Below are 14,706 nucleotides of genomic sequence, written 5' to 3'. Positions count from 1 at the left end.
CATGCTGTGATTGTTATATGGTTATAAGTTATTGGTTAGATGGAAAAAAATTGATCAGTTTTTTAATTTAAATTTCACTCTTCATGTTGTGATCCCTCCGAATATGAATGAACTCAATTCTTAACAACCCCATGAGGAAGTGAGTGTGAATTTACCTTAATTCCTCCAATCCGCTGCTCTCCCCTGAATTCCCTGCCATTCTTCAGCCAGCGTATGGTAGGAAGAGGATTTCCAGCAGCCGGGCAGCGAAATTTAACTGTGTTTGCTGCTGGAACCACGTGCAGGCGCTTCTCCATTCGCTCAAAGTGAGTCCAGTAGGGAGCTCCTGTGTGCAGAAAGAGAAACCAGTATGCCAACTAAGCTTTTGACTGAATTCTGTGCAATGCCACAGCATGTCTGATATGACCTTCTCAAGTTGAATCAATACCTTGGGACAGCATTGGCCAGGCAAATCAAAATAACTGACTTTTGAGAGAGTTCTAACTGAGCGGAACAAACCATAGGGAATTGGCAAAAGGTGAAAAATCAAAACACTGCACTGTGAAACAAAAACAGAAAATTACAGCAGTTCAGACAGCGTCCATGAAAAAATACAGAGTTAAAGCTGAGGAATCTTTAAAAGAAAATATGTTAACTTTGAATTGGCATTGAGTACTGTGATTAAAACTATAAGCTGGACATATAAACGTACTTGGAACATGGTTTCATGGTATAAGTACACCTCAATAAAATGATCCCATCCTATGTGAAAAACATTATCGTAGTTATCTGATTGTATTCAATTAGTTCTGTGATCTACGTGGCCTTTAGCAGGAAATAATCTATGATTTTTGAGATACAATTTTTCAATTAATGTATATCAGCAGCAGTAAAAGAGCTGGCATATTTTATGGGTGTTAATGGAATTGTCAAGGCATCCCAAAGCACTTCACATCCAACAAATTACTTTAATTGGTTAAAAGAAGCAAACAATATATCCAGTTTGGATGTAGAAAGACCCAACAAGCAGCTTTTGAAATAACTGATCTATTAACCAATTTTTCAAAGTGTTGACTGAGGGTTAAATAAATGAAGAGAACTCTTTTGCTCATAGAGCTAACAGAATCTCTCTGCTGTAAACCAACTATTATGAGAGGAATTTTTATCTTTTTTTGTCTTTATTTGACATTAAGGGCAGGGCCTTAGCTTAGCATCCAAAAATATAGCCACTCTCTCATCACTACACAGAAATTTTAATCTTTACAGTATACCTGTTTCTGAAAGGGTTGAACTTTCAACTCTGATTCAAGAGGCAGGAGTCTCTCCTTTGACTCAAGATGCCATTAACAAGCTTCTGTTACATCAGGAATGTCAATTCCTGATGGAAAATATGAAGTCTTTGTTTTTTATATATATATATTCTTCAAACATAAATTTGATTAAACTATCACATTAAAAAGTGTAATTAGCAAATTGAAGACCAATGGGAAAAGAACACCAACAGCTTGGGTGTCAGTACTGGCCAAGGACAGAAAGGAAACTTGCAGTGAATGGCTGCTTTCATGCTGGAACCAGTACAATGTTTCAAATTGGTTAATGAATTGAGCAATACACAAAGTGCTGGAGAAACTCAGCAGATCAGGCAGCAGCTATGGTGGGTAATAAACACTCGATGTTTCAGGCTGAGAAACTTCATCAGGACTGAAGGACGTCAGCCTGGAACATCAACAGATTATTCCACCCCCCACCCCCCCATAGATGCTGCCCGACCTGCTGAGTTCCTCCAGAAATTTGTTGTGCCAGCTTTCCAGCATCTGGAGAACTTCCTGGGTCAATGAATTGAGCATCTGGGGATGGAGCAGATTTTCAGAACTGTAGTAGGTGAATCTACGCATGAAATGGCATTTAATACTTCAAGGAGACACAAATAAGCAGATTCATAGTAGGCGACTTTTCAAGTAGGAGCTTGAGCAGCAAAGGGAGAAAATACAAATTCAATGTTGTATTCCAAGAAAGGGCCATAGGATCAGAAAAGCTGCAGAAAGGTGTAAACTCAGCCAGCTCCATCATGCGAATGAGCCTCCCCAGCATCCAGGACGAGCCCTCTTCTCATTGCTGCCATCATGGAAGCGGCACAGGACTCTGAAGGCACACACTGAATGACTGAGGAACCCTTTTGCCATCAGATTTATGAATGGACAAGGAACCCGTGAACACTACCTCACTATTTTACCCCCTCTCTTTTTGCACTATTTATTTATTTATACACACACACACACACATTGTTATTTATAGCTTTTATTACTACATATTGCAATGTACTGCTGCCACAAAACAACAAATTTCATGACATATGTCAGTGATGTCTGATCGGCCCCAGGTTGACCTTTGCTTCTAATTCAGGCTGGACACATTAAGAAGGGGCTGAAACTTTGGAAGGGATAAAGGATGAGGGATTACAATTACATTGTCACACTGGCAAAGCTCTGGTTGTTCTCTTCAGAGAGAAATGACAGAGAGGAGTTTTCTCTGATCTGTCACTGTAACACAAGGTTTAGATCAGAATGCACAAGTTGTTACCTGTGGCCAAAGCAGTGAAGGGAAAGCAAAGAAGGGAAGGCTTTTGATAAAAGAACCAATGGTGATAAAAGGAAAGCCATTCTTCTACAGCATATGTTTATAATCTCTATCACAAGACCAGGAGGCACTTTTAGATGTAAATTAAGCGGTTAATTGAAGGAGAAAAGATTTCCAAGGGTTGGGGAGTGGGAAAGCTGCTGAAGCCTACACACAAACTTAGCAGAAGTTATTAACTGAGGGGACATTGGGCCATTTCTGGTATTGGGGGAGAAGTGGGCCAATAAAATGCCTGTGGTGAAGGGTAAGGGTTGGGACTGAATGTAAGAGTTGCTAAACTCCCTCCTACTGACCCAATAAAACTGGTTTCCCTTCAACACATGCCGAAGCAGATCTGGCACAATGTGAAAATCTGCAGCTGCACAAGTGACCTGAGATGTTCATAGACCATGCAAGCACAAGTTAATTATGAGTGATGTCTAAACATGTATTGACTGCAGTTGTACTGGACCACGTGTGTTTGGATGTCTCTCTGCTTAAATATATCAGAAATATTGTTTCATCAGTGGAAGTTCCATGCCAAATGACTTTGGCTTAAATTCCATTTCATTGCCTGAAAAAAAAACTACTGCAAAATAATTTCAAATCTCATGATTCAAATTCTAGCTTGGAACACTATCAATGTTTACATATTGTCTTTAAAGTACTCTGAAAATAGCTATCAATGAACTCAAAAACCCTTAGACCATAAGGAATGGTTCCTACGAACATCTGAAAATCTGCGATACTGGTCAATTTAAGTCAACTGTTGTACCCGGAGTTCATGAACCCTGTATAAATGAAACTCCTCAGTTACATACCAAGCATCTATCATTTTGAAATTCTCCGAAGTTGTTACACATTCCTAAACATTCTTGTCTAATCGGCTCTGGAGTAATTGACCTAATTAGCTGGACTGGGAGTTCCAGCAGCAATTAGGCTACGCATTTAGCCGCAGACTGAATCTGCAGAGCTTGAACAATTAGAGAAAATGCAAACTGTTGCCCTAAATTACGCAAAGCAGTTTAATTGGAGAACTGCCTGTTTGCCTGAAGAACAACACACTTGCATCTGTGAGCAAGAAACACATTTCCAACAGTCCTTAAGAGTGCAACGTTGCCAATAAGTGACTTCAATTTATAAACCATTGCTGCACACGAGGCCTACATGATGGGCTGGTTAAAACCAACTAGTCACCAATGTACACACCAAAATTAGTCATTCCAATCCAGAGCACCTTGACTCCTACATCCAGCCAACACCGAGCAGTATTGCCTGAGTGCATTTCAGCTGCAAAACTCAGGCAAATGTAACTAAGTCAATTACAGCCCAATCTGCCAGCTGACAGTGATTAGCATAGTAGTGAAAGCATTATTACTCATCATTAATAGCTTATTCCCTGAAGCTCTTCTTCAGCTGTGCCAGAACCCTTCACAGACACGGCACAGGTACATTAGCAAGGATAGAATTAAAGATGAGGAACAAAGTTGCCATTAAAGCAACATTTTACTGGATACTGAACCAGTCAGACTGTGCGTTGTACACATCTATGCTTTGTGCAAGCACTGCCCAAACTGCTTTATTCCCAAGTTCAAGTTTTACATACAGGCAATATAGCATACGCGAGAAAATCTGGAGATGCTCGGAATCCAAAGCAACACGCGCACGCACACACTCACACTCACGATGCTGGAGGAACTCAGCAGGCCAGGCAGCATCTATAGAAATCAGTAAACAATTGACATTCTGGGCTGAGACCCTTCGTCAGGACTGGAAGGGGAGGTGGGGTGGGAAGTCAGAGTAAGAAGGTGAGGGGAAGTACAGAGGAAGAAGTACAAGGTGGTAGGTGATGGGGAGGGGTGAAATAAAGAGCAGGGAAATTGACTGGTGGAAGTGATAAAGAGCTGGAGATTGATAGGAGAGGACAGAAGACCATGGAATAAAGGGAAAGGGGAGGAGACCAGAGGGAGTTCCTGGTAAGCAGATAAGATGAGAGAAGGAAACAGGCGCAGTGCATGGTATGTACCGATGTGCATTGTAAATGACAATATAACAACTTTGCTGGACACACGTTTAGTTGGGATGTGTGAGGAAAAAAAAAGAGAAAATGCAGGCCAAAAGCACTGACCTTTCTGAGGAAACGAGCGACTGTCACTGGTTTCTGAAGCTGAATCTTCAGATCCACCATCTTCATCATCATCTCCAGAAGACAAAGAGTCTGAAACAATCAAAGAAAGGGGTGTCGACCCTTAAAAACTGGAATCTCACTTTTTACTCACCACCAGATGAATAATTTCCCCTTGCACTGAAGAAAATGCAAACGTAAAGCTTTCTCATTTTGCTTGGAAATAAAAGTGGGCAAAAACTAAAGTGAAGCGTTAGAGTGTAGTGCTCAGAATATGGTGTTAATTCTGCACAGCAGAAACACATCTGTCCCATTAAAAATATTAGTATTTGGGCCCAGAGCTTAAAAGAATTAACAGACTCATTCATACCTGCTACAGTCACTGTGAAGTTTTTTAGAATCTCGCCTGTCCCATGCACCACACATAGGTATAGACCAGAGTCATTGTAAGTAGTCTCTACAATTTCTAGAACCTTCCGCACTATGTGCACTCTGTCACTGGGCAAGATCTGCTTATCTTCTTTGTACCAGTTGATGTTCTCGGTTCGATTGGTGCCACATATCAACTTGAGCCCATCATGAAGGTCCAGGAGAATGTGGTTCTGGGTTTCTGCTGCTTCAGTGCCCAACAATACTGAAAGAGACAGTACAAGGATACTGTAAAAAGCTGGTAGGATGTGAAAGCGAACATGAATTAGTCTTAGTTTGTTTCTGGCTGCGGAGAACCACAGTTTGGGGAAATGATTGTTAAGGAAGTTGTTACATAGCACTTGGAGAAAAAAATAGGATTAAGCAGCTCATCCTGAATTTCCAAAAATAAAATAATGTTTAATGAATTAACTTAAATATTTTTTGAGATTGAAAGAGAAGGTCATGCTGGATTTCAATTTCAAGGTCTAAGTAAGAACACAAGGAACTAGGTGTCCTGGACTGAAGTTTAGCTAATGGACTGAAAAGAGTGTAGGTATAAACAGGTAATTTTGGGTTACAATTAACAGTGTGCCTCGGGCATTTATACAGGGATCCCAACTCCTCACATTTTACGTCAATTTGGATAAGAAGATTAAATGTAATATATACTGTACAACTTTGTTGGATAGACGATACTAAGTGGAAGCATAGACTGTGAAGAGGATAGTGAAGGATTTATTTATTTTAATTTATTTATTTATTGAGATGCAGCACGGCCCTTTGAGCTGCATTGCCCAGCTACCCTAGCCTAACCACAGCACAATTTACCGTACCCAATTAACCCAACAACCGGTAACGTCTTCGGACTGTGGGAGGAAACCGGAGCACCTGGAGGAAACCCACGTGGTAACGGGGAGAAGGTAGCAACTCCTTACAGACAGTGACGGAATTTGAACCTGGGTCATTGGTGCTGTGAAGCATTGTGTTGACCGCTAAAGCCACTGTGCCGCTCCACTGGAGAGCTAAAGCGAGAAGGTGAGAATGCGGAATATATCATAGGAAATGTGAGACCGTTCATTTAGTTAAGATAGAAAGGGTGATTTGTTTTGAATGGTGCTGGTTTTCTGATGGACCCAATATTCCGTTTGTGAAAATTGATTCAACTGTACCCAACTTATAGATAGTTAATGTACAGATAAAGCAACTAACTTGGACTTAGAAATTATACAACCACATTGAAAATAAAATGACCAGATCTAAGTCAACCAACAGTTAACACACCCTTGCAATATATCTATATTCACATCTTGTTTGTAACCTAGAGATTTAGCAGAAACACTATATCATCAACATTTTGGGCCAAGACCCTTCATCAGGAATAATACCTGCAATGCCAAAGTAATGGCTTGATTATAGGGTTACCAGAAAGAGCACAAAACCATTTTTAGAAGAATGGCAATGAAATGCAAGATGGCGTTGATTGCAAAAGGGTGATTAGGATGCACCTGTTTTCACTTAAAATTGCCAAGATAATATTATGAAAGGCTATACTCAAGGAGAAAGTGAAAATTTTATCCTCAGTCATCAGCAATATTCTGCATGTGAAAACTAGTTCAGTTGGCTTCATTGCAATGAAACTTCAGAAGTGGTGTATGGCATGGAGTTACTATAAAACTAAACATAAATTTCCCCTAAAGAGTATTTACAAAAGTGCAGAACAAACCTGGAGTCCATCAAATCAGGAGAGCAACCAATAAATTAGAATATTCAGAGGAAATGTCTTTAGTCTGAAGAATGAAGAGAATGGGACTCGGTATTGGAAGATGTATTTGTGTCAATAATATAAATATACCAAAAATGAGAAGGAAATTAAGTACAATAAAGAAGCAAAGAATTATTCCATTTGTGTTAAATTGGGAGGTTTTAGGAAAAACTCATGAGAGGCATTAATACCAGCTTAGACAGATAGATTTAAATTTCTTTGCTGCAAAAAATTAAAATTCAGGAAACCACAAGAGTCATTTAAATGTGAATACAACAGACCTGGGACACTGTCAGCAACAAAGGTGTTTACAAATTACACAAAAAGGCATCCCCTAATTGATTATTTGCATTAGTAAATAAGAATACAAGTTTAACAAAGCTACACAGAATCATGCATTAGCTTCATTGTTGTGCAGTTGCTTAATATGTTAAAGATATTTTAATTTTCATAATCTTTTAAATATTGTTTCTTAATTTCCTGAGAGGAAATGACAGGCAACAACAGCTGAATATCCAAGAATAACAAAACAAAGTTGGAAAAGAAAGTGAGGAAAGTGACCAGGGCAGAAATCAGGTCCATTGTGTAAAGGTGAACCAGACCAGACATAAAAGGGAGAAGTAACATTTTAAATAAGATTATGACAGTAGAAATGGACATGAAGTTATGAAATGTGTGCTACAAGGAGTGGTGGGACTGATTATGAACCTAATACATTTTACATGTGGACATAATAGAATATTTTGCAGTTGTATTAGCCAAGAAGGATACTAACCATTACAGTAAAAGAGAAAACATAGTGCAGTTATGTCCCACTATTGGAAACATCCTCTCCACATCCATACTATCAATATTTGATGGGTTCAATGAGATCCCCTCTCATTCTTCTAAATTCCAACAAGCACAGGCTCAGAGCTATCAAATGCTCCTCATACATTAACCTTTCATTTGCAGAATTATTTTCGTGACCCTCTCCAATACCAACACCTCTTTAATTAGAGAATGGACCCAGACTTGCTCTTGATATTCTGAGTGCTGCAGTGTAACCAAAACCTCAGCATCACATCCTTCTCTCATGCTCTAGTCGTTTTGAAATGAACACTGACATTGCATTTGCCTTCCTTACCACTGACTCAACCTGCAAATTAACCTTAAGGAATCCTTCACAAGGACTCCCGAGTCCCTTTGCACCTCGGGTATTTGGATTTTTTCCCCAGTTAGAAAATAGTCTACACCTTTATTCCTTCTACCAAAGTGCATGGCCACACACTTCCCTGCACTATACTGCATCGGCCTCTTCCTTGCCCATTCTCCCAATCTGTCCAAGTCTTTCTGCAGACTTCCTGCTTCCTCAACACTACCTGCCCCCCTCCATCTATCTTTATATTGTCTGCAAAGCTATCAACTCTGTCATCCAAATCATTGACATATAACATAAAAAGAAGTGGTCTCAATACTAACCCCTGTGGAACACCACCAGTCACCGGCAGCCGACCAGAATAGGCCCACCTTAATTTGACTCTTTCCCTCCTGCCAGTCCGCCAATCTTCTGTCCATGCGTGAACCTTCCCTGTAATACTGTGAGCTCTTGTTAAGCAGACTCACGCGTAGTACCTTGTCAAAAGTTCTTCTGAAAATCCAAGTGAACAATATCCACTGGTTACCCTTTGTCTATCCTGCCTGTTATTTCCTCAAAGAATTTCAACAGATTTGTTCGGTAAGATTTCCTGTTAAGGAAGCCATGCTTAGGCCTGCTTTATCATGCGCCTCCAAGTACCCCGAAACCTTATCCTTATAAAAAATGAACTCTAACATCTTCCCAGCCACTGGTCAGGCTAACTGGCTTATAATTTCCTTTAATCTACCACCCCCCCTTTTAAAAGAGTGGAGTGACATTAGCAAATTTCCAGCCCTCCGAAACCATTCCAGAATCTAGTGATTCTTGAAAGATCATTACTAATGCCTCCACAATCTTTTCAACTACTCTTTCAGAACACTGGGATATAACCCATCTGGTCCAGGTGACTTCTCTACCTTTCAGCTTCCCAACCACCTTCTCCTTAGTAATAGCAACTACCCTCACCTTCTCCTGACACCCTCAAATTTCTAGCATATTGCTAGTGTCTTCCTCAGTAAAGACTGATGTTAAAAATACTTAAAGTTCCTTCATCATTCTTTGTCTCCCATTCCTACCTGTCCAGCATCATTTCCCAGAAATCCAAGATACACTTTGTCTCTCTTTTATCCTTTATATACCTGAAAAATCTTTTGGTGTCCTTGTTGATATAAGTGACTGCTTTGCCTGCATATTGCATTTTTTTCTCTCCGTTTGTTTTTTTAGTTACTTTCTGTTGGGTTTTTAAAAGCTTCCCAATCTCTACCCTCTCACTATTTTTTGCTAAATTATGTGCCCTATTTTTTGATTTTATGCTGTCTTTGGCTCACATTGTCACCCACATTCTCCTCATCCTCCCTTTAGAATACTTCATCTTTGGGATGTATCTATCCTGTCTTACAAATTGCCCCTAAAATCTCCAGCCATTGCTACTCTGCCATCATCCCTGCTAGTGTCCCCTTCCAATCAACTTTGATCAGCTCCTCTTTCATACCCCTTTACTCCACTGTACTACTGATACATTGACTTTATCTTCTGCTTCTCAAACTGCAGGGCAAATCCTATCATATTATGATCCCTGTCTCCTAAGGGTTCCTTTACCTTAAGCTCCCAAATCAAATCTTGTTCATTACCCATCATCCAATTCAGAATTGCCTTTCCCCTGCTCTAAACAAATATCTTGTAGGCATTCTACAAACACCATCCCTTGAGATCTAGCACCAACCTGATTTTCCATAATCTACCTGCATATTGAAATCCCCCATGACTACTCTTACATTGTCCTTATTACATATAATAGATAGATATTGATATAGTTAGGGTGTCCAAGACTTTTGCACAGTATGGTATTTGTCATCAAGGAGTGGAGAGTGGGTTTTTAAATCTGGCGGGAGCAAAGGATGTTGGAAATAGCAAGGGTGCGCTGCCGTGGGAGGAGTGTGGGACAGGTGGCAGAGAAGGAGTGACAGGGGTTGGAGGTAACGAGGGTGCAGACACACCCAATCCTGAGACTCAGGGAAAGGTTATTTGATTCCATACAATTGGTTACAGAATGTCTCACTGGTGCTTCCCCCTCCTTCCCCTTTTCCAATCCTCTCCCTGCCCCCTTCCCACAGTCCACAATAGAGACCCATATCAGAATCAAGTTTATCATCATTCACATGTCATGAAATTTGTTGTTTTTTTTGTACAGTGCAACACATAAAGTTACTACAGTATTGAGCAAACGTTTTAGGCACCCTACCTGTATTTATCTGACTAAGACTGTTGCACAGTATTGTAACTCCCATCAGGGTCTTTTAGTCATTACAGTCTTTTAACTCTACCCACAAGGATTCTACATCTACTGATCCTATGTCACATGTTTCGAAGGATTTGATTTCATTTTTTACCTACAGAGCCATGCCATTCCCCCTGCCTACCTGCCTGTCCTTTCAATACAAGGTAATTCTTGAATGTTATGCCCCCAACTATGATCTTCTTTCAGTATCCCCACAATGGCATAACTGCCAATCTCTAATTACGCTGCAAGATCATCTACCTTGTAGACTCGATGGGCTGAATGGTCTCATTCTACTTCCATCACTCTATTATCTCTTTTCTGTATACTGCATGCATTCAAATATAACATGTTCAGATCAGCATTCATCACTTTTCAATTCTGTCCCCATGTTATGTAGGAATAAACTACCTGCATACCAAAAAATACTTGAAAAATTAAGTCCTCTATTACCAAATGGAGAAGGGACAACATACAGACATTGATCAATACTTTCACCCTATAAAACTAGCATCAGTCATTTCAAATAAATATGAATGAGATGGCAACACAAGACAAATTTAAAATAATTGGTACAAAATATATCAGTAATTTTGTTGACACAAGTTAAAATGTGGGCCAACATTCTCTTTCAAAGAGCATCAGATAGTTGTTCACTGATGAAAATTATGACCTAGCAAGATAATGGTTTCAGGAAATAAGATATAGAAGCAAGCACAGACCTCATGTCTCTAAAGTCCAAATCACATGCAATAATCCCTTCGTATGTGAAAATCTATTGGCTTCTGTCTCAAGTATACTCAGCAAATGACCCCACGGATGTAGAATCCTATATCAAACAGTTATTTCACAAATATATCGGTTTCAATAGCCTATTTATGTGCAACATTTAATAGTATTAATAACCTAATTTTTCTTGGGGGGGGGGGAAATGGCTACAAAGCAAGCGTCTTCCTTCAATTATGTCAGCACAGACATTCATTTAAATGAAACAAATTTCCAATTGACTTCTCCAAACAGTGATTTAATAACACAAAGGTAATATTCCACAGTGAGTGAGATGTTAAACATGTAGGGCAGTCTTACCCTGCAATAATTATACTCTAGTATTTAATGCCTTTCCAAAAATAAAAGGTTTATGATACTCATTCTGAAGCAATCCTATACTCTAACATTTTAACATTTTATACACAGCTGTGGTCAAAGAAAGAGAAATCCCTTCAACTGTGTTTGATAGAGCAGTGTCTTTTTTGTCGAAAATCAATGTCTTTCTCATCATCAGGCATTCCCCCCCCCCCCCATCAACTTCCACCAGGGTCATGACCCAATACCTGACATGGGAAGACAACAAGGAATGATTTGCTGCTTGCTGAGGCATGACCTTTCAACCTTAGCCAACAACCCAACAGTGACCAGGACAAAAGTACAATACTCCATAGGATGGGGTGCAGTAAGAGGCTGAGGCTCTGCAGGTGTCTTAGAGGAGCTTGGGGGTGAGGGGAGAGGAGGTCACTCACCGGGAAACCTGACAACTCCATTGACAAACATGTCAACCTCTGACAGAGCTTAAAGTCAATGCCTTTGGCTGGAATACTCGAGGGTGTGGCTTTAAAGTGACCAGAAGTCACATCTTGGTTACATTCTGTGCAAATCAGCAGATAGCTCAAACTGCAGGAAAAGATCAACCATTGAGAATACACAATAGGAAAAGAGACATAACAAACTGGACTCAAAGCTAAAACCTGACAACAAACAAAAAACAACAGCCCCTTCTCTCAGAATTAAAGACTTATTTAATGGTAACTGATTGTTGAGTGTAATCTTTCTGTCATTTTATTGATTTGGTTTATATCAGGCAACCACGGAAGACCGTTTCAAAGGAGCTTAGGCACTAGAAGTATTTTTTTACACATTTAATCTGATGTTTAGTAAATTACATTTTTGGTGAGGCTTTTACAATATGATACGTTTAAAAAGGTGTTAGCCTTGAAAAAGGCCTTTAATCTTGGTATTGAGTGCTTCCTCTGCCCACTGATAAATTGTTGGAAAATAACCATAGTAAAGCTCACCATTATCATTGAGCAAATCAACCAGTAAATGCAGGGATTAAGAATTTGCAGCCCTTTAGAAGGTGCTGGTCAATTTACGTCGCTCTGCATTATGTTTTCTGTAAAAGGCACAGTACTTTTATCATAGCTATTAGCAACATGGCTTTAAATATTAACTAGCCATTGAGCTATCTAGGGGAAAGCCAGGCCTTGAATTGTTAATTGAAAATGCCCAGTTTCACTCTGCCATGTTGAAAACTGTTGACATATTTAAAAATTTAACATCTAATTATTTTTACAATTTTCCCCCTGGAAATGTCCACGCTTTGTGTTTGCTAGTAAAGGAAAATGATCGAAGAGTTAACAGTTCCCTCTACTTACAATCAATTTATTCCAATGCAATATTTCATCATGAAAGAGATACAAATATTTTTTATTTGATGTTATTGACAGACACAGCACGGAATATGCTGCTGCAGTCTCCAAGCCTCACCGCCTGGCCTCCCTGATGGCCCCAATTAAACCCCAACTTAATCATGGGACAACTTACGAACCAATTACCCCATCAGGTATGTCTTTGGAGTGAGGGAGAAAACCGGTGGACCTGGAGAAAGCCCACACATTCCACGGAAAATACGGACATTGACCCCTTAGAGAGGGCGTTGGGATTGAACTCTGAAATCCGATGCCCCAAGCTGTTATAGTGTCACCCTAACCACCACACTACCATGGCGCCCTGTTTATGGAGCACAATGGAACCTTTACGATATAGCTGAGAGCGTGTTTTCTTTGGTTTAACGTTACACGTGAAAGATACAAGTCAGAATTCTCTCAATACTGAAGAAAGCAACAGGATTAAACTAAACAATCAATCTTATCATTAGAGTTCAGGGCCCCAGAGCAACTGAGCACAGATATAGACCATTCAGCCCAAGGCATCCATGTTGACCATAGTCCCAATTTCCTGCACTTGGCCCATATCCCTCTAAGTCTCACCCTTTCATGAACCCTAAATGTACCCCTCCGTGTACCTATCCAAGTGCTTCTTAAATTATACTGTTATATCTGTTTCAACCATTTGTGGCACCTTGTTCCACATATTCACCACCCTCTGCATTAAAAAGCTGCCCCTTAGGTCCCTTTTAAATCTTTCCTCCTCACCCTAAATCTTTGCCACCTAGTTCTATACTCCCCAACCCTGGGGAAAAGACTGTTACCACCACATTTCCATAAGCTGATCCTCATTTTCCTATGCTGCAAGCAATACAGATCTAGCCTGCTCAAACTCTGCCTGTAACTCAGGCTCTCCAGTCTGGGCAAAATCCTTGTACATCCTTTCTGCATTTTTTCCAGTTTACCACAGCTTTCCTATAACAGGATGGTCAATACTTTCAGTGTGGCCTCCCCAGCAGGTGATACAACTGTTAAGTGTCCTTAACTCCTGCGCTCAATGCCCTGATTGGCCAGCAAGCTAAACACCTTTTTCTACCATGCTGTCTACCCAAGTAACGGTTCTCAATGAACTACAAATTGAACAATGTTGATGGATCTTAGTATGAAGTTAATTGTACAGTATAAGTAGACTAAATGGTTTAACAGATCAAGTTTAATTATTATTCAACCATACATGAATATAGCTAAATGAAACAGTGTTCTTCCAGGGCCAAGGTGTAAAATACATTACCAGCAGCACACAACACGTTGCACAAACAGCACATATGGTTATGATTCAGAAAAATATAGTCACAAAGAACAAAAAATAATATAGCCAAGTCCCTGAGTGGCATGACTGTAAATTGTCCTGATCCAGCTTGTTCTTCCACTGAGCGAACACTGGAGGGCAGGACTGACAGGAGAGGCCAAACCCCCCACCAACTCAAGTTCATTCCAGCCCATCCTACAAGGGCTCTCCCACACTACCTTGGTATCGCTTCGCCTGCAACAGGTGACTCCCATGACCTCAACCAAGCAATGCAGTTCCCCGCTGTCAATCTCACCAGTGTTCAACAGGGTCTTGCGATCAGAATAAAAATGTCCAAGACAACCACTACACTGCACACTACCCAAAGGTACGCGCCAGGTCCAGGTGACAACACAACAGCGGTACGCAGCAAGTCCAGCATCATCGCTATTGAGCAATTTGCTGATTGGATGGTCCTGCAGAACATGATGTTTTTAGTATCCAGCAGAAACTTACAATCATAAAAAAGACATACAAGACAAACAGGTACACCTTTGACTGGACCCGAAGTGGCTGCTATATCCAAGCACACCGCCATCTTACTGGAAGAAAATGATCAAAGTAACAACTGATGAACTGGAGATCCTCACAATGCCCCCATTGTCAATGGTAGAATATGCTGGAATATC

General features: G+C 40.2%; 1 protein-coding gene across 1 annotated transcript in view; it reads right to left on the bottom strand.

Annotated features, from left to right (window-relative positions):
* LOC132405365 (fibroblast growth factor receptor 4-like) overlaps window positions 1-14,706 on the bottom strand; it is a 54,835-nt gene that overhangs the window by 24,442 nt on the left and 15,687 nt on the right. The window contains exons 3-5 of the mRNA XM_059990112.1: window positions 5,091-5,354; window positions 4,724-4,813; window positions 156-325 (exon numbers count right to left, since the gene is read on the bottom strand). Coding sequence (XP_059846095.1) covers window positions 156-325; window positions 4,724-4,813; window positions 5,091-5,354 — 524 coding nt within the window. The remainder of the gene's footprint in view (window positions 1-155; window positions 326-4,723; window positions 4,814-5,090; window positions 5,355-14,706) is intronic.

The sequence above is a fragment of the Hypanus sabinus genome, chromosome 15, assembly GCF_030144855.1.
Source record: "Hypanus sabinus isolate sHypSab1 chromosome 15, sHypSab1.hap1, whole genome shotgun sequence".
In the NCBI taxonomy this organism is placed as follows: Eukaryota; Metazoa; Chordata; class Chondrichthyes; order Myliobatiformes; family Dasyatidae; genus Hypanus; species Hypanus sabinus.
The sequence above is the reverse complement of the archived record's forward strand: the minus strand, read 5'-3'. Positions and strand labels throughout refer to the sequence as shown.